This window comes from Peromyscus maniculatus, chromosome 7, assembly GCF_049852395.1.
Source record: "Peromyscus maniculatus bairdii isolate BWxNUB_F1_BW_parent chromosome 7, HU_Pman_BW_mat_3.1, whole genome shotgun sequence".
Lineage (NCBI taxonomy): Eukaryota > Metazoa > Chordata > Mammalia > Rodentia > Cricetidae > Peromyscus > Peromyscus maniculatus.
Genome location: NC_134858.1, coordinates 72,964,394 through 72,990,040, shown reverse-complemented (window position 1 = coordinate 72,990,040; position 25,647 = coordinate 72,964,394). Strand labels below are relative to the sequence as shown.

General features: G+C 45.7%; 1 protein-coding gene across 2 annotated transcripts; it reads right to left on the bottom strand.

Moving 5' to 3' along the window:
- Nucleotides 1–936: 936 nt before the first annotated feature.
- Nucleotides 937–25,647, bottom strand: Leo1 (LEO1 component of Paf1/RNA polymerase II complex). Of its 2 annotated transcripts, none has more exons than XM_006973750.4 (12): nt 25,482–25,647; nt 20,626–21,402; nt 17,689–17,793; nt 15,812–15,906; nt 14,825–14,970; nt 13,404–13,488; nt 10,755–10,849; nt 10,194–10,328; nt 9,208–9,343; nt 7,795–7,981; nt 6,599–6,696; nt 937–1,175 (listed from the first exon to the last, which is right to left on the bottom strand). In XM_006973750.4, the coding sequence occupies exons 1-12, from the start codon at nt 25,537–25,539 to the stop codon at nt 1,074–1,076; spliced, it is 2,019 nt and encodes a 672-aa protein (XP_006973812.1). In that variant the 5' UTR covers nt 25,540–25,647; the 3' UTR covers nt 937–1,073. The 2 variants fall into 2 exon arrangements, with proteins under 2 accessions (XP_006973812.1, XP_076431513.1); XM_076575398.1 differs by having other exon boundaries at nt 1,006–1,171; nt 25,482–25,637.

Here is a 25,647-nt window from a genome sequence, read left to right as displayed (position 1 = left end):
TGTGACTTTGCTTGGGATAGGTTTCTGCAGATATAATCAGTTAAAATGAGGATGTGCTGGATTTAAATTGGTCCTATGGGTTCTGGTTCTTGCCAACGTAGTACAGTATAAAGACCCAGAACAGGTGCACAAGAAAGCAGCCGTGTTGACAACAGGCAGGTGTCACACGCCACAAGCCAAAGAATTGACGGAAAGGCAGGATCCTTACCTTGGGAGGAGTGTGGCTCTGCACTCACCTTGATTTCAGACCTCCAGATTCTCCAAGTCTGAGCGTACGTTTCCACTGTTTTTAATTTTATGAATTTGCGTGTTTTGCCAGCATGTATGTCTGTGCATGATGTTCATGTCTGGTGTCCAAGGAGACCAGAAGAGGGCACAGGATTCCCTGGGACAAAGGTCACAGATGGTTGTGAGCCACCGTGTGGGTGCCGAGAATCGAACCACTGAGCCATCTCTCCAGCCCAGGTTTCACTGTTTTAAGCCAACCAACTTGGTGATCCTCTGTTAGGGCAGACCAAGGAAACTAATTACTGAGGGGTTTTCTTGTCCTCTATGAACTCTGTGTGGGAGGAGAGCGCCTTGCTCTGTCTTGCCCTAGCCATACCAGGAGGTGACTTTGTGTGGGGAGAGAAGATGGGGCGACAAAAAGCAGCAGAAATCCCCACACCTGGACTCTGTAAAATGCTTGTGAAATCAGCTTGCTCCCCCGTCCCCTGGAAAAGCAGATTTCTTTCTTTTTTTTTTTTTTTTTTTTTTTGGTTTTTGAGACAGGGTTTCTCTGTGTCGCTTTGCGCCTTTCCTGGAACTCACTTGGTAGCCCAGGCTGGCCTCGAACTCACAGATATCCGCCTGCCTCTGCCTCCCAAGTGCTGGGATTAAAGGCGTGCACCACCACCGCCGCCCGGCCGGAAAAGCAGATTTCTTAAGCATAGGAACTTGCTTTAAAATTTTTTATTACAATTAAATTTTCACAAACACAAATCAATTAATCTCAATGAAAATAACTCATGTTTACATCATATTTATAGACAAGCTGTACAATAAATATATAAAATGCAGTCACAGTTTGTACTTCAGTCATCTTCCTCCTCTTCATCACTGATCACATACTTCTTGTGCTTTTTATTGGCTTTATCATCATCTTCGGCTTTCCTCTTTCCAGAAGATTCACCTTCCTAAACAAATAAAAATATTTTACAGTCTCAAAGTCCAAAGAGAACATTTCTAGGGAAGTTTATCTGAGTTGAATAATTCTCTACTAGTAAAGTAACTTAAAAAAGATCTTGCAAGGGCTTGCTTTGGCAGCACATATACTAAAAAGTGGAATGATACAGGAAGATTAGCGTGGGCCTGTCCATATTTTTACTGGAAAAAAAAAATGCAGGGCATGGTGGTGCACACTTGATTCCAGCACTTGGGAGGCAGAGGCAGGCAGATCTCTGTGAGGTACAGACAAGCCTGGTCTACATAGTGAGTTCCAGCCCAGCTAAGTCTACAAGTAGGACTCTGTCTTTGCAGAGTTCCAGCCCAGCAGATTGTTTTGTACAGGGAACCACTGTAGGCGCAGACAGCCACAAGGGTATGGGTGATGGGGTCTGCCCTTGAAAAGGTTGAGACTCAAAGAAGTTTCACCTGGGCCAGCAGCATGGCTCGGCAGGTATGGCACACATACACCCAAACACACACTCTCTCCTCTCTTCTCTTTCATTCACAGGCACACGGTTTCTTAATCTAAAACTGAAGAGTCACTTGTCCCACTGGAACATTTTCCCAGTCAGGTACTTCATCAACATTAGCTCTCCTTTCTCATCGGCCCACTTCTTTTCCCTATCTAGAATTCAGGGTTTCAGTAAGTGTCCATTTTTAAAATAATTTTTGTTTGGATAAATTAAAACCCATACCATAAAGAATTTTGAGAAAATATTTAAATAATTTTTGTTTGAACATATTAAAAATTCACATCATGCCGGGCGATGGTGGCGCACTCCTTTAATCCCAGCACTCGGGAGGCAGAGCCAGGTGGATCTCTGTGAGTTCGAGGTCAGCCTGGTCTACAGAGCGAGATCCAGGACAGGCACCAAAACTACACAGAGAAACCCTGTCTCGAAAAACAAAACAAAAAAAAACCCTCACATCATAAAGGTTTTTGAAAAAATATTTAAAGACATCAAAGGCCTAAATACAAGCAGAGAACCTTTGAAAACAACTGAAATTCATCCTGCACAACCCTCTAATAGTAACAAAACTCTGGAGGTTTTCTAAGAAAGAACTTTGTCAGGCAGAATTCAGCTTCACATTTAAGTCAACATCCCTTCAATCAAGTCTTACATTGGCTGACACTTCAGAATTATCACGAACCAACCCTTCACATAAATGATGAAGTTGGATTACATAGCCCAGAGGCAGGCTGCTTGCTTAGGATGAGACCCCCCGACCAGGTCACTAGCACCACAAAAACAACTTCAGTGGACAGACACACAGCTTGAAAGTTAGTCAGGGAAGGATACAAAATGTTTCAAGATGCAAAATGCAAGCTGGCATGCCCACGTTTTTCCTGATCTCCTTGCCTGGCCCTCTGAGAACAAGATGACAGCCGGCACTTGTTTCTTGCCTTTTATCCAAATGTTTTCCTACAGACTGGGAGTGAGTGCCACAGGAGAGCTCGCTCAAAGTTATGAACCCATACAAGGACATTAAATGCTCTTCTATGTACCTCCCAGCTGGTGGTCGTGAAGGGACCCCATTGACACCACTGGAAGGCTCTTACCCCCAGGATGTGACAAGTCTTCTCCTTCCCTACTCTCCAACCTAGAGCAAACCAAAATCCTCTCCAGTCCGGTCAGCAGAGGCAACACTGACTTTACTTCCCACCGAAGAGTCTTGCAAACACATTACATGACTGCACATAAACAGTGTTCGGTGTCTGGCTCTAAAATTCTTTAATGTAAGCGTTAGATTTGAGTGGCTGCAAGAACTGCCGTGGTACTTCTAAACATGTATAACATTTTTCCAAAAGCTCCCAGAAGGGGTCCAGTGACAGCCTGAGGTCAGGGCTCCCCCAAACAGAGTCCAGTCCAGGACTAAACAGTTGTGGTTCGCCTGCCAACACTGACTCCCCAGAAGCAGCAAGCAAGCACAGCACAGGAACCCCCAGATCCACAAGGGAGCCTTCAGGATGACCTTATCTCATGAAACTAGGCATGCAGAATGCTGCCTTACTGAACAAAGCTGAAACATACATTCCTGCGCCATACATGCGTGAAACAACAAAAAACATTAAGACTGAACTAACACTTGATAATGTAGTCAGAGCATAGGTTCCTACAGACACAGGCAGCTCACAGGCTGGGCCATAGGCAGGGCTGCTAGTGGGTTCCAGAAAGGAGAGGCAGAAGGGAGAGAGAGGACCAGACCTCTAACTAACTTCTCAGCAAGCAGCCTGCTGAAAGAAAGAGCTCTGACCTCCCACACCTTTCTTTCCAGCTGCATCTCAACCTTTCAACTGGTGTTTCCCTTTCTAGCCCCCTGGGGAACAGCCATAGACAGTCCCCACTGTTTCATTGTCTTCAAGGGAGGAAATGAAGCTTTCTGCAGGTTTTACTAGTAGAAATGAAGGGGCTGGATAAAGCACTCTCCTTTACATGCGCTCCATTAAGGCTGGGGAAGGCAGGGCAGCATTTCCTTTCAAGCTATATGTCACTTTGTTCCCACACTCCTATTGGTGTTTTCAACAGTACAGTAACTTTCCCAGGCAGGAGCATGCCATGCACCAGAAGAACAAACTCAGGGAAGTGAGCTGACCTGCCCCAAGGCATGCAAATGGGAACTGGCAGGTATGGGCAGCATCCAAACTCAACAATCCAGCTGATGAGAATCGTTTCTTTTCACCTTTGTTTTTTGAGACAGGGTCTACTCAACAGCACAGCTGGCCAGGAACTCACTATGTAGCCACCTGCTTCAGCCTCCCAAACCTGGGGCTATGGATATGATCCACCATGCCTGGGTAATCTAGCCTCTGTCCCTCACCCTCAAAGCTGACTCTGGCATAGCAGTGGCTCCTGATGTGGGTATCCTGACACCCAAAAGCTCCCCCACATCTTAGAAGCATAGCCAGGTTCCTAGAATCTGGGGATGGGGTGTTGTTGTACAAAACAGGGCAGGAGGATCCTCTCAATTCGTCACTGTCACCCACGGGCACCACCTGAGCTGCAGCAATAGAAGAGGCAGCAGCAAAGGCTTGGAGGCCGAGGTAAAACACTCGCTGTCAGGGAAGGCAGGGAGGGTACAAAGCACTCAGAGAGTGCTGGGGGAACCGACCGACGGGAAAGAGCAGCTTCTGTAAGAGAGAGCTGGAAAGCTTGCACTTTCCCAGCCCAGCCAGCGGCAGGAGGATCTGACAGGCATGTCTTTTACTAGGAATAAATAGTTCCATGGCACCTCTCAATTTTCACGGTTCTGCTTGCCAAGGATTAAGCATCTGCTTGGATGACAGCCCCCATTTGCCAACTGTTCATCACACTGTAAACGCACTATTAAGATGTTATTTCATTTAATCCACAACAAATATGTTGCAGAATAATGTTAACAAATTCTGTCTATAGCAAGCTACTCTGAAGAACATCACGAAATATTAAATGTGGTAATCAACATTAACCTGAGAACATAATTTTGCTTCACATGAGAAAAGAGTTCATAAAAGCCCAAACTAATTAAAATAGCTCAAAAGCAAAAACAGGAAAAGATCTATTTCCTGCAATATGGCAGACCAGTCCTTAGAAGAGCCCTCTCACTGAAAACAGCAAACCATGTCGGGTAAACTAAAACAGAAGCATCACCAGAGGCCAAAACTAAGCGAAAGCAAGAAGGCCGAGAGCAGTGGGGCACTGAAGCAGGCTCCTCCTCAGACCACTGAACTATGATCATGAGCACCGCCTTTTATGCCTGGCATGGTGGGCAGAACAGGAGACGAGGGCCAAAGCCTTTAGTGTAAAAGTGGACCAGGATGTAAACCTGGCACTGTTTCTCTGAGTCAGGAGTCTGCAAAATCAAAGTATTTATTTGTGTTGAATGTGTGTGTGAGGGGCACATATGTACTCCAACACGTGTGCAGAGGTCAGAGGGCAATCTGGTGGTCAGCCCTCTCCTTCCACTATGTGAGTTTCACAGGTCAAACCTGGTTGTCAGGCTTCACAGCCCAATCAGCAAGATCTCAATCTGAGACTATAGTTCCAGGTGGTCCTGGGCGGCTGATCAGCCAGACCTAGCTGTGCTAGGTAATCTGTAATCTCAGCACTAGCAGGACGATCAGGAGTTCAAGCTGATCACCCACCCCTACACAGTGAGTTCAAGGCCTGCCTGAACTACATGAAGACTCCAAAAATCAAACCCAAACCCAAACTCAAAAATCATCTTTGGAGAACTTAATCAATCTAGGCATCAAAAATTCCTGTGGAGGAGGCTGGAGAGAAGGCTCAGTGGGTAAGAACACATGCTGCTCTAGCAAAGGACCCAATTTCAGTTCCCAACACCCATGTCAGGTGGCTTACAAACCTGTAACTCCAGCTCCAGGGGATTGGATGCCCTCTTCTGGCCCCTGCGGGCACCCACATACATGTGCACACATACAAATAAAAATAAATCTTAAAGAAAAAAAACAGCATGGCTATCAGCTCAGTACATCAATCAGAATCATTCCATCACAGAACGTACAAAAAATACGGCACCATAAGATACAGCCAGCAGAAACGGTAGGAGATGCTCGAGTCTGTGTCTCAAAGGCTGAAATGCTAACCCCCAAGGTTAGAACTAGGGCTTTTGGAAGGTTAGCTTGTGTAGCAGTCTCCTCCTAGGATTAAAACATTCTGTCCTGCAGGAAGTTCCTTCACCAGAAAGGTAAACAACTCAAAACAGCTGGAGGAAGTACCTGAAACTGACCAGACTCACTACACCCATCCCTGCCAGAGTAAACAATAAAAGCTGAGAGTCCCATTCAAGACAACCAGAAGCTGAGTGACAATCTGAGATGGACAGAGCTGCCAAAATCTGGACCAGCGAGGAGACCCTGAGACCAGACCAGCTGCCAGAAGCAGAAACCAGCAGAGCTGCTAGAAGACTTTTAGACCAACTGAGGCACCTGGAAAGGACACTCACCACCCTGTTGAGCTGCCTGAAGGCTGGCAATGTGCTCCAGCTTCCCAGCTTTTGTGAGCTGTCACCCATGCTGGGGTGGGCCTTGGTGATGGAGCTGTCTTGGAGTCATGTCTGATCATGTAAGTAACCCCTCACCCATATTCCTGTAGGTAATCCCCAAAGAACTTACTGGTTCACCAAACTGGACTTTGGTCTGTCATGGTTCCCTATCTGAGGTGAGTAGACTTGTGTGTCTCCCCAGGGCAAGTTTTTGTCACAACAGTAAGCAGGACAAAGGCAGAGCCTCATGAGTGGAGTGAGTATTTACCCAAATGTGGGCCTCACCCCATGCACCTTGTGGACTAGCACCTTGTAGAGATGTCCTTCGTATGTGTCTCAGAGCTCCTTGTCATCCAGTAACCAAGGCCTAAACACAAGATAACCCTAGCATTCAGTACTCGCGGCTCACCTCATCACTGTTGAGTTTCTTCGCTTTGAGTAATCTTTGCGCCTTGTCTTCTTCTGAGCCCTCATCGCTGTCTGAGGAGTAGATTCTAGCGCGTTCCTCTGAAAGCGAAGAAATTAGACCGAATCATTTTCATAGACAGTTACCTATTCATTCCTGAATATGAATACCTTCTTTCTCTTCTCTCTGTACATTTTCCACTGAGTTTCCACTGTTTTTTTCCAGTTTCCACTGATGTTTTATTTGTTCTATTTTCTTGAGAGAGAGAGAGAGAGAGTGTGTGTGTGTGTGTGTGTGTGTGCACATGTGTGTACATGCATGTGGAGGCCTGAGGTTGATGTCAGGAATCATCCTCAGTCCTTGCATCTCATTCAGTAAGACAGACTCTATCAAACCTAGAGCTCACAGATATGGCCAGTCTCACCTATCAAGCCTAGAACTCACCTACCTGGTTTTACTCTCTAGTGAACTGAATGTTATATACCATAATCCTTGAATGCATCTCTAATATTTTGTACTAAAATGTTACAGTTAAGATTTTTGTAATGAATTAGCATTGGCAAATGAAGAAGGCCGCCTCATCTGAACACTAGCGATCCAACAGAGTATCCTGTCTGTCTGGGGTTCAGTGTGTGCTGAGTAAGTGAGAGCACCATGAAATGAACACCAAGCAGAGGGGTCTGCAGAGCACAGCTCAGGGAAAAGCGGGCGGAGAGGCAAAAGAAGGCACCACGGGCTCTCAATAGCTGCATCTCTTGACACCTGGCAACTCAGCTCAGTAAGGTGGTTTATGCCTGGAACACCAGCACTAGAGAAGCTGAGGCAGGAGGATTGCTGAAAGTTTGAGGACAACCTCAGGTAGAATGAGACCCTTTCTCAAAACAAAAACAAAATCCCTCAACCTTTCAAACTGGAAACAGAAGGTTAAGGGGTCAATCCGCAAGGGCCCTGATGTGGTGTACATGCCTGTAACCCCAATGCCAAGGAGCCAGGCAAGGGACCTGTCTGCGAAAGCCTCCAAACACAAAACACCTGGAAGAGAGTCACGAAGGTCCTACCCTCCCAAGGACAGCCTCAAACAGCATACAATGACTTCATCACGAAAATGTGGCAGGGGACACTCAGGAACACTGACTCTTTCAGATGGCAGTAAGCGCCTGTGCAAGGTGACACACAGGACGAGGGTCTACACCACTCACCCCGAATGCCCCCTTTGTATCGGTTTTTAATGGCTGCCAGGCTGATGGACTCCTCGCCTTCCTCCTCCTCATCATATCGGTCAGGCTCCAGGTAGCTGGCGCTCAGCCCTCGCTGGTGCTGCTTCTCTCTCATGCGGCGCTGCTGAGACTCCCTCCTGATGGAGGCCCTCAGGCGCTCTTCTTCTTTCTGTAAGAAAGCAAATCAACCAGCTGCTGTGGCTTGAAAGTGACCCCAATTTCATGTGTTGGAAACTTTATCCCTAGCTAGTTAGTTAATTCGTAACTGATAAGTTAACGGACTGATGAGTTGTCACAGGATTGATCATGACAGAAGCGAGCTTTCTCTCTCTGTCACCATGATTTCCAACATGCTGGAATGCAGCAAGAAGTCCCTCATTAGCTGCTGTTCCCTGGTTCTGGACTTTCTAGCCTCAAAACCTTTTTTTAAAATTCATTTTATTTTGTTTGTGTGTTGGGGGGGGGGGTAGGTCAGAGGCCAGCGATGGGAGCTGGTTTTATCCTTCCACCATGTGGGTGCTGGAGTAAACTTGGGTTGTTAGGCTTAAGTGGAGTACATTTCTTGCCTTACTTTTCTGACAGGATCTTAGCCTACACCAGGCTGGCCCAGCACTCACAATCCAAGAATGCCTGAGGCTCTAGGTTTAATTCTCAGCACCACAAACCAGACTCACACAACTCTGCGAGACTCTGCTTTAGGTCGTCTTCACTGGACTGCTGTGCCTCCTCCTGAGCCTGCCCACCGAGTTCTGACAGGACAGCCTGGTGTAGTGATTTAGTGGTACTTGACTTGTGAAAACTCAGGGATTTCAGTGACTGGTTTTTGTGGAACTCTCAAGCCTGTTGGAGGAGAACCCAAGAGCCTGCATCCATTTTATCACGATCCCCACATAACTACACTTGATAAATGCTTATGAAATTAACCTAGCCCATGTCACCGGAAGGAGGGATGTCCAACAGGAGATAATGAACACGGTTTGGGCAATCTGTTTTTTGTTTGTTTTTCAAGATAGGCTTTCTCTGTGTAGCCCTGGCTGTCCTGGAACTCACTCTGTAGACCAGGCTGGCCTCAAACTCACAGAGATCCACCTGCCCACGCCTCCCAAGTGCTGGGATTAAAGGCATGCATCACCACCTGGCTACAATCTATTCTTTTCTTTCTTTAAATTTTTTTTTTTTTAATTTTATGTGCCTGCATGTACGTCTGGGTGAGGATGTCAGGTCTTCTGGAACTAGAGTTACAGACAGCTGTGAGCTGCCACGTGGGTGCTGGGAATTGAACCCAGGTCCTCTAGAAGAGCAGTCCGTGCTCTTAACTTCTGAGCCATCTCTCCAGCCCTGACAGTTTGTTCTTAATACACAAAACTATTCCTGGATGAAGGTTAACCAACATACCTTAATCATCTCTGTGCGCTGGCACTCAGGGTCACGACCAGCCATTGGTAAGATTCTGATCTTCTGTGTCTTTGAACACCTATCTGCAAGTGACAGGGTCATCTTCCTGTGTGTGGCACTGTCTGTGGAGTGAGGCCTGTGGGAAATGAACAGAATTCCCACTTATTAACATCTTTATGGGCCAGTCATACCCCCGTCACAAAACCACTTTCTAGTCAAAGTAGGCAAGACCACTGAGTCAGGTATTCTACTTGGAGGGCTGCAGACTTTCCTTTCTCCAGCTCAGTGAGACAAGAAAAGTGAAAAAGAGAAGGCTGGGGTGAAGGCAGCTGGACTAGCACGACCACCAGAGGCAGGAAACAGCCCGGCTCAGGCAGTGTTTTGGACACTGTTTTTTGCATCTGACTTGTCACAGCTACCCCATGAGGTAATCCCACAGAATGAAAGCTGCCCAAGGTCACACAAGTAGCCATGGATGCAGGCCAGATCCCAAGCCTAGTTTAAACGCTACAATTCTGAAAGTTGGTGCTCCCTACAGATTGCATGTCACCCAGGAAAGGGAGAAGCACAGTGCCCTCACCAGTGCCCAGGGTGCTCCGGTTTGTCAGGGGACACATTCCCATAAAGGTCTGGACACAGCAGCACTAGGCAGTGGACAGCCCCAGTATTCACATCCCCCAGCTCAGTGCTTTTCTGACAGTAGCATACACAAGCTCTAATTACCAGTTGTCTCCAGGTCAGTTTTACATTTGACCAGCATAGACACAGCACTTCAGCTCTCCTGGAGGGACAGTGGTCACTGGAACTAATACACAACATTCTGTCTTACATCACAGCCTCTGTACGTCTGGTTGGAAGGACCTGGCTCCCAAAAAAGCAGCCCTGCTGTGCTTCCAGAACCGAGAACTGGCTCCGGGCCTGTGCTGTGGTGTCCATCACAGGGAGCAGGCATCAAAAAACCAAACGCCTTTCCTAGGAGCACTTACCTGAAGGTGAGCTTTGTTTTAAAGACTGCCTGTCCCTGCAGCCCAGTCCCTTGTCTTATGAAAAGATGGTTGTGGTCACCCTGCAGTGGGGCTTTGTACACATCGAACACTTCATTCCCTAAATGCAGCGACATGCTGAAGAGAAAAAACAAAACAAAACAAAACAAAACACTGTTAACATCTAAAGGCTTTCACGCTACAGCTTTACTTTCCTGAAAATGTGATCCAACCACTGTCTCCCTCTTTATACAAAACACAGGAGGAAAGACACCATGATGGAGAAAAGACTTCCCTGAAGTCACACCTGCTGTGATTCAGGCCCGCCTCTCCCTCGGTCCTTCACATTGTGACTGGTATACAATGGGGCTGAGGGGAGGGCTTGAGAGTCTACACTTACATTGGTTACTGTCTCCCACCAGCCTGACAGCCTCCAGCTATCACTTCTGTCAGGTTTTCTAGGCAATCACAGGAGTAGCTAATGGAGACTCTCTAACAAGAGCTGGCCCGAGTAAGGTCGGAGCCCACCACCGTCTCTTCTCCCGCACTGTTCTGGGCACTCACCTTCCATCTGACCACTTGACTATCCGAGCATTGCTCTCTTTCACTTCATTTCCCTCCTCATCTCGGCGCACCCTCCATCTTATTGTGTTTTCCACCTGTTGTAAAACACAGAACCTTAGCAAACTGTGCCTGTGGTTTCCGCTCCAGAGACAGACAGTCACAGAACAAGCACATGTAGGTACATGACAGAAAAACAGACTGTGAATGCTCACGACACACACACACACACACACAAACACACACACACACACACACACACACACACGCACGCGCAAAACATATAAATATATTTAATCTTTAAAAATTTTTAAAATGAAAACAACCCATCACTATTCCAGTTCCCCTCTTCTGTACAATAGGTTAGTGTGCTAGCTGGTTTTTGTCAGCTGACTCAGAGAAATCCAGGAAGAGGGAATTAACTGAGAAAATGCCTCCATCAGATCAGACTGTAGTAAGGTCTGATCTTGACTAATGATTGACATGGGAGGCCAGCTCACCCTGGGCAGTACCATCCCTGGGGCAGGTAATCCAGAGTTGTATAAGAAAGCACGCTGAGACGGGTTAGGGATTTAGCTCAGTGGTAGAGCGCTTGCCTAGCAAGCACAAGGCCCTGGGTTCGGTCCTCAGCTCCGACAAAAAAAAAAAAAAAAAAAAAAAAAAAAAGAAAGTACGCTGAACAAGCCATGAGCAGAGAGCCTGTAAGTAGCATTCTACAGTGGCTTCCACTTCAGTTCCTACCTCCAGGTTCCTGCCCTGACTTCCTTCAATGATGGACTACGATATGAAAGTGTAAAATGAAATAAACCCTTTTCTCCCAAGCTTGCTTTTGGTCATGGTGTTTTATCAGCAACAGAAACCCTAACTAAGACAGTTAGCTACATATAAATATATAAACATGTATAGAGGTAATGTCTTTTTTAAAAAAAAAAAAAAAAAAAAGATTTATTTATTTATTATGTATACAGCACGTATGACTGCAGGCCAGAAGAGGGCGCCAGATCTCATTACAGATGGTTGTGAGCCACCATGTGGTTGCTGGGAATTGAACTCAGGACCTCTGGAGGAGCAATCAGTGCTCTTAACCTCTGAGCCATCTCTCCAGCCCTAGAGGTAATGTCTTAGTTACTTTTCTAGTGCTGTGATAAAACACCATGCCCAAGACAAATTATAAAAGGGAGAATTTAATTTGTGCTCACAGATTTGGAGAGTTGAGTTCATGCCCACCACGGCAGGGAGCATGGCAGCAGGCAGACAGCAGTGCTCTGGAGCAGCAGCTGGGAGCTCACATCTTGATCAACAAGCACAAGGCAGAGAGAGCTCACTGGGAGTGGTGTGGGCTATTGAAATCTCAAAGCCCACTCCCAGTGACACACTTCCTCCAACAAGACCACACCTCCTAATCCTTCCCAAACAGTTCCACCAACTGAGGACCAACTATTTAACTATATTGCCTATGGGGGCCCATTGTCATTCGAACCAGCACAGGTATTGTCAACTGAGAAGACATTTTGAAAGACGTCTTTGAGTACTCACTGTGAGGTCTCATTCTAAAGGAATGAAGCACATGGTAGTACTTCTAAAAACAGAGAGACACACAGCTGGTTCCTGGTTCATTAAAGAACTAACTGTACCACCAATTAACTCTAAGACTGTTCAACCTGTCTCAACCATCACTCCAGAAACAAATCTAGGGTCACTTTCAATCACATCCCAAGAGTAAAGGAAAGTTACCTATATCAAACATGGACATTTTGTACTTTGAAGCACTTGAGATTTTAGAGCAAAATACTGATGTCTACACTATGATATCCACACTGGAATGTATAGTAGGTATAATGATACTCATTGCTGTACCACAGCACAAAATGGGAAAATGCCAAAATGATTAAGTTGAAAAGGAGAAAAGAACTACCACATTAATTTATATAAATGATAAAAATAATGAAAAGCAGCAGAAAGAAGTCAGAGGCAATAAAACGACCATGAGAAATTAATATTGCTAACTCTAAATCAATACACACATGTTCCAAGCAGATAACATTGATAGATGAGCCAGCAGTATAAAGACAGTGGAGGGCAGAGCAGAGCACATAAAGTCCAAACCTACCAGCTGTACGATCTTGAGCAAATTATTGGCATTTTCACCCCTTTCTTACTTGCTCTGTGGGATCCCCTAGAGCAGACGGGTCACAGACGGCTCTAGACACTGTACCCTTAGTCAGGGACCATCTCTACCAATGTCATTTAGACACCAGGACACTCTGGAATGTGGTGGAGATAGTCCCACTGGAACGCAGAAGCTCACCCCCTGGTCAGGCATGCGTCTCATGCCTGTAATCCCAGCGTCCAGGAGGTGGAGGTGGGAAGAGCATGTGTCTAAGGCCAACTTGGGCTATCTAGTAAGACTGTGCCTTATTTTAAAAAAGCCTAAACTGCAAGGGCCTAGGTTTAGTTCCCAGGCAGCAGGTCAGGGACCAAAGATGCAGCTCCAGGAAGAGTATGCAGAGGCCAATCCCCAGCCCACAAGGATTCTGAGAAGACAGATGGCTCATCTGGCTGATAGAACAAGGGACACAAACCCATCAGAGCTCAAGGGTGAGGTCCGTGTCCCAGATTCACTCTACAAAAGGGAAGCAGACAGCATGGTACCTTCAGTTTCAACCTGGTTCTCCCTTCTTCATCCAGCATCTCTTCATCTTCAAATTCATCTTCATAATACTGAGGATCAAAAGGCCTACAAGGAGTTTTTAAAATAAGCTGTTAATTCTGTTTCATAAAGAGTACTACCATGATGCAGTTATAGTTATCACAACCCACTATATCAAAAATCCTAACTTTAAAGACCACAATGCTCAAATAGTTTGAAGCTCAACTTGAAAGTATTCAAAATATGCTATAATCCAAAAATTTTAATGCTGTTATATATTTACTTGAAATAAATTATAAACAAGGCTAAACATTCCAAATAGCGGGTGTGGTGGCACATACTTTTACTGCTAGTATTTGGGAGGCAGAAGCAGGTAGATCTGTGAGTTCCAGGTTAGTCTGGTCTACATAGTGAGTTCCAGTCCAGCCAGAGCTACACAGTGAGACAATGTCTAAAAGAAAAAAATTTTTCTCAATTACAGAAGCCTTCCTGAGGGGGAAGCATGAAAATCACCCAGGTCTTTGAGTGTGAACCTAGGGATCCCATCAGCACTGTTCACCATTAGCTTTTCTGGTGTGAGTGTGAACTTAGGGACCCCATCAGCACTGTTCACCATTAGCTTTCTGGTGTGAGTGTGAACTTAGGGATCCCATCAGCACTGTTCACCATTAGCTTTCTGGTGTGAGTGTGAACTTAGGGACCCCATCAGCACTGTTCACCATTAGCTTTCTAGTGTGAGTGTGAACTTAGGGATCCCATCAGCACTGTTCACCATTAGCTTTCTACTCTGAGTGTGAACTTAGGGATCCCATCAGCACTGTTCACCATTAGCTTTCTGGTGTGAGTGTGAACTTAGGGATCCCATCAGCACTGTTCACCATTAGCTTTCTACTCTGAGTGTGAACTTAGGGATCCCATCAGCACTGTTCACCATTAGCTTTCTGGTGTAACAACAGCGGCTCCGGCGGCCAGCAGGTCTCACCACTACTCACTGTAGTGTTGCTGGCTGCCGTCGTTACTAAGTGTCCCCTCCTTCATAAGAAAGCATCAACAGCTACAATCAGAGCGTCTCCCCAAACACTAGGCCATGCTTTTTGTAGCAGGATGCTTGACTTACCTTTTCAGATACAGAAATGAAGCTTCCATTTCTATGTTAATCAACTCAGTGAAAGTAAGGAAAACACATTCACATATACCCGCATTTCTTTTCTTTTTCTTTTTTGTTTTTTGGGTTTTTTGGAGACAGGGTTTCTCTGTGTAGCCCTGGTTGTCCTGGAACTTTGTAGCCCAGGCTGGCCTCTAATTCACAGAGCTCCACCTGCCTCTGCCTCCTGAGTGCTGGGATCAAAGGTGTGCACCACCACCATCCGGCAATACCCACATATTTCCAGCCAACACTCAGAAGACATCTTAATTTCCTTACCTGGGCTCTACACTGAGGAAATTGGGCAGTTTAACAAAATATAAGTCGTTTCCTAAGTCAGTGTTTACTTTGGGGATTTCTACTTCTATTCTGGTCTCAGGTATTGGCTCCTCCTCCTGCTGATCCTGAGGCAGGCCGTTTTCATCCTGGTACAAGAAGGCAGAAAGTCAGAGCTATGGGGACCGGGTGTCAGACCAGTTGAGCTCCACATTTTATTACTCAGGGGAGCAAGAAACACTCTTGGTTTTTATTTTGTTCTTCGTTTTGTTTGAGACAGGATCTCACTCTATCATCCAGGCTGGCCAACAACTCACTACATAGCCCATGCTGGCCTCAAACTCACAGAAATCCTCCTGCCTCAGCCTTCCAACTACTGGGATTATAAGTATAAGCCACCATGCCCAGCAAGAACCATATTTAGATATTATCTTAGGGCTGATGCACCGTCAGTCCTCTGCTCTATTCATCTATCTGCAAAACATCTTAGTTTGAAAAGCAAGGCAAGGCTGGCTATGTCACTGCAGAGCATCCGGGATCTAGTGTCTTCCAAAGCTTCGCTGACAGAAGCGTTCACTCGGTCAGCACTTACACAGTCAATCTAAGGGCATTAGAGAAGATTAGCACCACACGGTGAGTCTGAGGCCAGCCTGGGCTACATAGCAAGGCCCTGTTTCCAAAACTAAACTTTTTAAAAAGCAAAAGGGAAAAGAATGAAGGAAAAATTACTAAGACAGCACACATTTATTTGCATGAATAAGAAAAACAATGAAGTGAAAGGTTCTCCAATGCCAGGTCATGATCTCAACCTGTGAGGCACAGCACCACCTCATGTCAGCCACAGTCACGACATCTACAGAAAGTCATCTACTCACTGTATTTTCATATGACAATTTAGTTAGCGACTAACTTTCTTGGAGAGAGACCCTTCACCTCTGAGACTTCGTCTCACTGGAATATGGGCCGGCTCACACTAGTACTCGGACTTACCACAGGCTGTCCTGGAGTAGGGGGCTTGTCTTCTCCATCACTCCCTGAAGATATGTCATCTGCACCGCCGAACAGGTCCATGGTTCCATTGTTATCTTCAGTGCAGAAGGAAAAATGCAGAGTGTTAACACCCGCTCTTCACTTGAGCATCCCAAGAGTTCTGGGTCAGCTCCAGGAAATGTGTGTGGAGAGAAGAGCATTGTCAAGTGTGTGCAGAGAGACAGGCACATGCACAGGAAGCTCCTCTTCCTCCATCCATCTCTGTATTCTTCTCTTTTCCCTTACTGTCCAGGAGCCAGTTTTTTCTCCAATTTTTACCCCAGGCTAGATCCTCAATTTGGGCTAACACATTCTGTGTCAGGGTTACACATCTGTGTCTAGCCAGGCCCCATCTCACAGGCAGAACATCAGTGAGGCACTCATCAAAACAGGAAGTAAACAGAAAGACAGAAGATGGTCGAGCGCTGTCTCGAGTGCTGTCTGGGATTACAGAAGTCAGAATTTCCGGTGAAGACATGGTCTAGGAGAAAACTATGACACTGACTTACAGAGATGTGGCAAAGGACAAAATCACTGGACAGCAAGGCAAAGGTGGCCAGAGTACTGGAAGTTCATTATACGACGAGCAGGAACATGACCATGCCTCCCCGTCCCTCACTACACCCACTACTGGACATGTGAGGTTACTTGTCTCTTCAATCTGCACACCTAGGCACTGGGCTGGCAAGTTCTACAAAGGAGAAGATGCTTCCATCATGGCTATACTCCCAGGGCCTAGAACAGCCACAGTATACAGCAGAGCCTCCAAAAACATCAGTGACCAAAATGAAACAATGGACACAGCCCACCTAATTCTCACAACTCTGTCAGGGTCTGCATCAGCCCACTTTGTATCTTAGAAAACTAGTGAGAAATCTGACCACCCAAACACGGCAGGTCATCTGGGTCCAAGGCGCACTCAGGCAACTACTGAGCAGACACTGAAGTAAACCCTAGAGTCTGCTGTTTTGTCTAGCTTCCTTTTCTCTATGGTTGACCCTCTAAACGTCTGCCTTAGTTACTGTGTTCCTTAGGCTCATTTCTCGAAGCTCTGGAGTACTGTCTACTTCCCACGCAGCATACATAGTAAGAGCTGCACAGACCCGAGGATCCGTCACAACTGTACTTGCTGGCACTTTCATACCAACATCTTCACTGCACGGCCATCTGCCGTTTGCAAACAGGTTACAGAGATGAACACGTACATCTTCACCTTTACAACAACCTTAACCTGCATTTCTGTGGATGAACTCATTCTGTAACCCAGTCAAGGACCACTCCTTCATCTAATATTAAACTGTTAAAGTCTGAGAACAATAAGGGAAGTCAGTCCAGGACTATTCTTATTTAGACTGAAGAACACAGTGTCACTTCCAAACAGACCAGAGTGCCGGGCGGTGGTGGCGCACGCCTATATTCCCAGCACTCGGGAGGCAGAGGCAGGTGGATCTCGGTGAGTTCGAGGCCAGCTTGGCCTACAGAACTAGTCCAGGACAGGCTCCAAAGCTACAGAGAAACCCTGTCTCAAAAAACAAAAAAAAAAAACCCAAAAACCAAACAGACCAGACGTTCAGCCCCACCCCCTTGATAAATTCACTCAAACTATAAACAAAGAAGCAGGTTCTTAGTGTGAGCTCAGCCTCCTGGCCCTTGATAAATTCACTCAGACTATACACAAAGAAGCAGGGTCTTAACAGTGTGAGCTGCAGAGTTCACTGACCACATCCACACAGTGTTCTCTGAGTCACGCAGTCTCAAGGTTTGGGAGTGCACTACAGTTCAAAGGACGGAGTTAGGAACTAGACATGGGTACAAAAGGGCGGAAACTCAAGGGCTACCTTTGGGCACCTCGGTGTCACTGTCGGCTTCGGAGTCGGACGGAATGGCGTTCTTGCGCTTCATTCGTAAAACCTCATCTTCGCTGTCGCTGCCCCTTGCCGATTCTGAAAGAGCAGAATTAGGTGTGCACAGTCACATCCGAGCTTTACAGAGAAACTGCAACATTCTTGCAAGGCAACCCAGTTCCGCAGCAAATAGAACAGGATGATGATATATGTAACAATTTCTATCGATAGAAAACACATTATGCTAAGTCAAAGAAGAAAAACTAGCCTGGCAGACACAGTGCCTGGATTCGGATACGAAGGACACAGTTCTAAGGAACTAATGAGGCCGAGGCACAAGGAGACAAAAGCATAGTGACAGATCAGATCAGTAGGTGATGAGGGGCAGGCAAGGGATGTGGCTCTAAAATGTGTCTCATAGCATGCTGTCCTGTATCATGATGGTATTACATATGTCCTATATTATGATGGCATAATCTAAAAACATGTCAACACTAATTAAACTGCACACAAACAAAAGGGTGGAGATGTAGCTTAGTCACAGTGTGTGTGTCTAGCATGGCCAAGGCCCTGGGTTCATCTCATCATAGAAAAACAATTACAGTGGGGGTGGAAGCCAGGGTGGGGGGTGCATACCTGTAATGCTAGCAGTTCAGAAGCAGAGGCAGAAGGAGGGCAGGGACTCAAGGTTAGCCTGGGCTGTGCAATAAATTCCACGCTGATCAGGGATGTACAGAGAGACCCTGTCTCCAAAACCAACAATACAAAGTCAACCTTGCCACACACATACAAACACACAAGATACATTCTCTTATACTTTTTTGTTTTGTTTTGTTTTTTGTTTTTTGAGACAGGATTTCTCTGTGTAGCTTTAGCACCACCTTTCCGGGAACTCACTCTGTAGCCCAGGCTGGCCTTGAACTCACAGAGATCCGCCTGCCTCTGCCTCCCGAGTGCTGGGATTAAAGGTGTACGCCACTACCGCCTGGCTACTTTTTTTTTTTTTTAAAGACAGAATAGGTAAAGATTTTGTACCCTGGCTGGAACTTGTTAAGTAGACCAGGCTGGCCTTGAACTCACAGAGATCTGCTTGCCTCTGCCTCCCACGTGCTGGGCCATGTATTAATTTAAAAAAAAAATAGCTGAATCATGACCAGAGGATTATGAGTTCATGGCTAATCTGTGCTAAACTATAAGATCCTGTCTCCAATAAATTATTTTTTCAAAGAACCTAGATTTCTGAAAGCAGAAACTTTTGATAGAGATGAGAAAATCAGTATTGTAGCTTATGATAAATTATACAGACACATTATAGAAGGAACAATTGTGAGGAAGAGACAAATCTACAACTATTTTCTAAATAGTTATTTCCCTTAAAAACTTCATGAAGAGCTGAATATGGTAGTACATGCCTGCAATCCCAGCTGGATTGGGGGCTGGAGGCAGTCTGGGCTATGTGAGTTCCTGTCTCAAACAAAACAAAACAGCAGACTCTCTCTGACCCGTTCTTAAATTAATTTGCCAGTATTGTATGGGCCTTAAATTTTCCGACAACCTCATAAAGAATCCTTTTCTGAACTAGTTACTAAATACTTACGGAGCCCTATGCATGGCCTATGATTTATATCCATATTGGAAAATATCCTGTCCTTTACTAAAAAAGGTCAAAATGTGGTTCTGAATGCTCCTCATGAGATGTTACAGGAGCAAATCTCCCTTTGTACTTAAGCTTCCCAAGATAGAACCAAACTGTAGTTTAACATGACCAATCACCTATAGAAATGAAGTAATCCATATACTACTTCTGAAAGACTTAACCTAAGTGGGGTGACTTATATAATACAAAGAATTCAATCTCTAAAATATTTTCCTATTCTAATATGAAGAATGTGTTGATTTGAGCTGAGCAATCTGACAGTTATAAAGGGGGGACCCAGGGACAAAAATCAGGCTGTACAGTCGCTGTGCTCTGCTGGCCTTTGACCTCCAACCACTTGCTATGGCACATGAATGCACACACATACTGTTATTAAACACACACATACACACAAATTCTAGGGTGGGACATGGTACCCATATCTCAGTACGACTATACGGGACGGTTCAATGATGCCATCATTACTGCAGGCAAATCTGTCACACATGCTTGTCAGTTACCCTGGGAAGTAGAACCAACTCAGTTCATTTAGCTTCTCTAGCACCATACATCTCTAAGGCTGTGCGCTTTAGTATTTTTCTCTAATCTAGTCAGTTTATAAATGGAAGGGGAAGCCGGGCGGTGGTGGCGCACGCCTTTAATCCCAGCACTCGGGAGGCAGAGCCAGGTGGATCTCTGTGAGTTCGAGGCCAGCCTGGACTACCAAGGGAGTCCCAGGAAAGGCGCAATGCTACACAGAGAAACCCTGTCTCGAAAAACCAAAAAAAAAAAAAAAAAAAAAAAAATAAAATAAAATAAAATAAAATAAATGGAAGGGGAAGACGGTAAAAACAAATGGAAATGTAGAAGAATGGAGAAAGTGTGTGAGTGAGTGAGCGTGTGTGTGTGTGTGTGTGTGTGTGTGTGTGTGTGTTAGAGTTTAAAAAGTGAAAATAAAAGGATAGAAGAGAAAACAAAAATGAAAACCAGGATAATAAAGATGGGAATAAAGGGAATGAAGAGATGGCTCAGTGGATAAAAGCATGGGCTGCTCTTCCAGAGAACCCAGTGATTTCCAGCAACAATGTGGTGGTGCACAACCTGTTTACTCCAGTTTCAGGGGACTTGGACACCCACTTCTGGCCTCCATGGGCATTGCATGCACATGATGCACAGATAGGCATTCAGGGAACACACTCATTCGCATAAAATAAGATTAAAAAAAAATCTTTAGAAAGAAACAAGAACAGAGTAGGTGTTTCTACTGAATCACACCGGTTCCCATGAATCTTTACCTGACTTCTGGTCCTGCTCCTCATCATCATCGGAATGCCTTCGATCTTCATCTGAGACTTGTGGCCTTTCGTCATCAGAGTTCTGCATTTTCTCCTCATCAGACACCTGTGGCCGGTCCTCATCGTCCGAATTCTGCTTCTCATCATCATTATCAGAAGCTGCAGGATGCTCGTCATCAGAATTCCCCTTTTCCTCCTCAGACAGCTGTTGTCTGTCATCATCTGAAAGCTGGGCCCGGTCCTCATCCTCTGAGTTCTGCATCTTCTCCTCCTCATCATCGTCGTCGTCATCGGAGTTCTGTAGCTTGTCTTCATCAGACCCTTGCTCCCGCTCCTCCTCATCGTCCTCAGAGTTCTGCATCTTTTCATCGTCTGACTGGTCGCTCTTATCTTCTCTGTCCCACTTTTCATCATCTGACTGTGCTTTTTCAGAACCTTCTGCTTCTGAACGATGGCTCCCCTCATCTGATCTGTGACCCTCATCATCCTCATCATTGTGGGCTTCAGATCCGCTGTGCTGATCTACATCAGAGGGCTCATTATCCTCATGGTCAGATCGCTCAGAAGCCTCTGACCTGTTATCTGACTGTTCCGAGTGATTGTCACTGCCACTGTGATGGGAGGCTCCCTCCTCCTCGCTGTCATCTCCGAACAGTTCCTTGTTGCTGGGCTGTCCAGAATCCCCTCGGTCATCTTGGTCACTTTCGCTGCCAGAGGCGTTGCTGCCAGAAACACCGTTCTCCTGATCGGAGTCAGAATCAGACCCAGAATCAGAATCTGTGGGATCATGCAAACAAACACAAGGTACCATCAGCAAAGTAAGGAACTCTAAAAGTCCATCTCAACTTGATAAAAGGCAAACATGAACTGGCCAAACTGTTGGAGCCAACTTTCTCAGTGTTCCAGAGGCAAAGGAGTTTCAAGAACCAGGAGAATGTTCAGTTAAGAAAAATCAGCAGCCGGGCAGTGGCAAACACCTGTAATCCCAGCACTTAAGAGGCAGAGCCAGGAGGATCTCTGTGAGTTCGAGGCCAGCCTGGTCTATAGAGCGAGATCCAGGACAGGCACCAAAACTACACAGAGAAACCCTGTCTCAGAAGAAAGAAAGAAAGAAAGAAAGAAAGAAAGAGAGAGAGAGAGAGAGAGAGAGAGAGAGAGAGAAAGAAAGAGAGAAAGAAAGAAAGAGAGAAAGAGAGAGAGAGAGAGAAAGAAAGGAAGAAAGAGAGAAAGAAAGAAAGAAAGAAAGAAAGAAAGGAAGGAAGGAAGGAAGGAAGGAAGGAAGGAAGGAAGGAAGGAAGGAAGGAAGGAAGGAAGGAAGAAGAAGAAAGAAAGAAAGAAAGAAAGAAAGAAAGAAAGAAAGAAAGAAAGAAAGAAAGAAAGAAAGAAAGAAAGAAAGAAAGATCAGCAGACTTACACTCATCAAGCACAGTAGCCCACACACACCTATAATTGAAGCAACTCAGAAGGCTGAGGCAAAAGGATCAACTCAAATCTGAGGCCAGCCTGGACAACAGTAAGTTCCAGGACATCCTAGGCTACAGCATGAGACTGTTTGAAAAAGCTGAGATAAATGGATACATAAATAAAGTAGAACTCTTCCTGTTCTACCTCACCCAGCCCCACCCTCCACTGCCTAGTTCACCCACACAAATAAGTAAACAGTCCTACATTGGGAACCTGTACCAGAAATGCAGCAGGAAGAGAAAAGAAGAAAAATGAACAGAGCTTAATAAATAAGTATAGAAAAAAAATTGTACCACGTACCATCAAATACAAAACATATGCATGGTGGAGTCCTAGAATAAAATAATAGCTAAAGAATTAATGACCCAAATTTGATGAATCTACACATCCAAGAAGTTCAGTGAATGCCACACTGGAAAAACTTAAAGGAATCCACACCTAAACATATCATCAAGTTATCAAAGAATTGTGAAAAGAGCAAGACTGTGTCATACAAGGGATGCTTTATAAGGATGACGGCTGATTTTCATCAGAAACTACAGAAGCAAAAACAGGCATTCAAATGCTGAAAGACTGTCAAATGTGCTAGTCAAGAACATGACCCCCGCCTGGCGGTGGTGGTGGTGGTGGTGGTGGTGGTGGTGGTGGTGGTGGTGGTGCACGCCTTTAATCCCAATACTCAGAGGCAGAGGCAGGAGAATCTCTGAGTTCAAGGCCAGCCTGGGCTACAGAGTGAGTTCCAGGACAGTCAAGGCTACAAAGAGAAACCCTGTCTTCGAAAAACAAAAAAAGAAAAAGAACATGACCCCTAACCCATGATTCAGCCTGACCTAGAATTTTATACCTTGCAACTGCGCTTCAAAAAAATTTTAATAATTTAAAGGGTTTAAAATGATCACAGAAAAACTAGAAATTATTTTAGGATGAATGAAAATGAAAACATTACACCAGTTCTTTGGGGACAAAAGGAAAAGCAGTGTTGCTCAGGGGAAAATGTATAGCTACAACCACCTACATTAAAAGGAAACATCTCAAATCAATAATCTACTTTCACATCTTAAGAGATCAGAAAAAGAAAATAAAGCCCAAGCCAGGACAGTAGTGGCACACATCTTTAATTCCAGCATTTGGGAGGCAGAGGCAGACAGATCTCTGAGTTTGAGACCAGCCTGGCCTACAGAGTGAGTTCTGGGACAATCGGGGCTATGCAGAGAAACACTGTCTCAAAAAGCCAAAATAAGAAAAGGAAGCCCAAAAATAGCAGCAGTAAGAGAAGAACAAAGAAAATAAAATTAAAAGACAGTGGAGAATCAATAAAACCAGAAGTTTGTAGGTTTGTTTTTCCCATCATATAGGCTCTTGTAGTCTTGGTCTGCAACTAGGATATGGACCAGGCTGACCTTAAACTTGTGCCAATATTCCTGCCTCTTGTCTTTTGAATGTTAAAGATTACAAGGATGGACCATCATGCCTGGCTAAAATTTCATTCTTTAAAAACATTAACAAAATTAAACCTTTGGGCAGATTGTCCAAGGAAAAAAAATGGTAAGACTCAAATTACTAAAGTCAGGAATGGAAGTGGGGATGTCATTATTGACCTTACAGAAACAATTGTAAACCATAAGTAATGCTAGAAACCTAGATACATTCCCTCTAAGGTCAAGAACAGTATCTACTTTTGCAATTCCCATTCAATATTATAAAGAAAGTGCTAGCCAGAGTAAGTAAAATACATAGGTAAGAGAAGGAAACAGCATAACGCTCTCTAATCAAGATGGCATGGTTTCCTATGTAGAAGAAACTAAAAAAGCCACAAAAACTATTACAGCTAATATATTAGCTGCAGGATAGCAACAAGACACAAGATCAACTTGCATTAGAAATGAAAAATATAAAATAACTACTTGCTAGGAGTGGAGGTACATATATGTAACACCAGCACTCACTGAGGCGGGAGAATTAGGAATATAAAGCCAACAAAGGCAACATACACAGCAGAACCTGTGAAGAAAGAGGGAAAAAAAGGAAGGGAAGAGGAGGAGGCGAAGGCAGACAAGCAGGCAGGCCTACCAAGTACCACCCTATAACATCCATTCCAACCTTAAGACCAAGAGCCATTGTCAAGGACGGCACACCAGACCCGGAAGGAAACCTTAGAGTGTCCACTAACTTAATGATAAAATGGAAGAAAACTGTAATGACCTGAAAAGAAGTTTTAAAAGGGAAGAAAAGATAGAGCAAAAGCTTAGAATTGCAATCATCTCTAAACACTTCCCTATAGGAAAGCACTACAGGGTACATCTCACTATCCACGCTTCTCTTCAACTGTGAATCAAAAAGCACTGAGCTAGGGAGACGGGAACCTGTCTTCTCATGATTATGTCCCCAACACCTAGCAAGGTAGCTAGAAAATTATAGGGATCGTTGTTTATTGAATGAATGAAATGCAAAACCTTATGGAAGTCATAGGAAGGTTTACATAGAACTGTGCCTCGAAGAGACAAGAATAAACAAAGAGGAAAAACTACCAGCAAAAGTTGTGGGACCAGAGTTAGTATACAGAGATATTCCTGGCTTATCCTAATTAGAGCTGTCACAGTAGAATTCCGTTCTCTGTACTTTTACCCACTGCTCCCTTCACTACAGTAATATAAACTGGAGTTGGTGAAAATCGGGGGGCGGGGGAAGGAAGAAGACATTGATACAGGCTAATTTGGGCCTGGAGGGCTGCAAGAATCCCGAAGTTGGTCTTGGATCTTCCCTCGTTCCCAGTTACTTCCATTCATATCTCAAACAATTCAGAGACCTGTGCTAGAAACACCTCCACGCACCCTATAACTCATCACCAAATCTTCTGTCACTTCTCTCCAAACGCCCCACAAGCTCCCCCATTCTTACATCACAGACAGGGAAAGTGGTCCTCTGAACGGGCCCTCCAAGGGCACTCAGCTCCGGCGCGTAGTCCTTCCATGCCGCCCCACCCTGATCCTTCCCAGACCCTTCATGAGCATCTTCAGTCCCCCATCATCTCACGGACTTCACCCAGGAGGGCGTGATCAGGCCCGATGACCATGGCACAGGTCTCCACTTAAGTCACTGGCACCCCTCATTCGGCCAGGTGTGCACAGCCGGGCGCAGACCACACGTCCTCGGACTGCTCCCCCACCACCACCACCACGAGCCCAGGCTGGCCCCCTGACCCTCGAGGCGCAGACTCCGCGCCCGTCTCCCGGGAGAGGCTGGCAGCATCGGGCATGCAGGGGGCGCTGGGCAACAGCGCGGGAGCGCCACGGTGCCGGGCGGCGCGCCTCCAGCCGGAAAGCAACTCGGCACCCCGGGCGCCCATCCGCGGAGCCCGCCCGCCCGCCCTCCAGCCCGCCAGCCCGCCGCACCTTTGCGCTCCGCCTCGCTCTCGGCTTCGCTCCCGAAGAGGTCTTCCATGTCCGCCATGGCAACTCGGTCCGCGGCCTTGGCCTGGACGACTCGTGCCTCCTTTACGGCCGGAGCCGACCGAGCACGACAGTGTCGTAAAGGCCCGCACAAAGGCCCGCTTGGCTT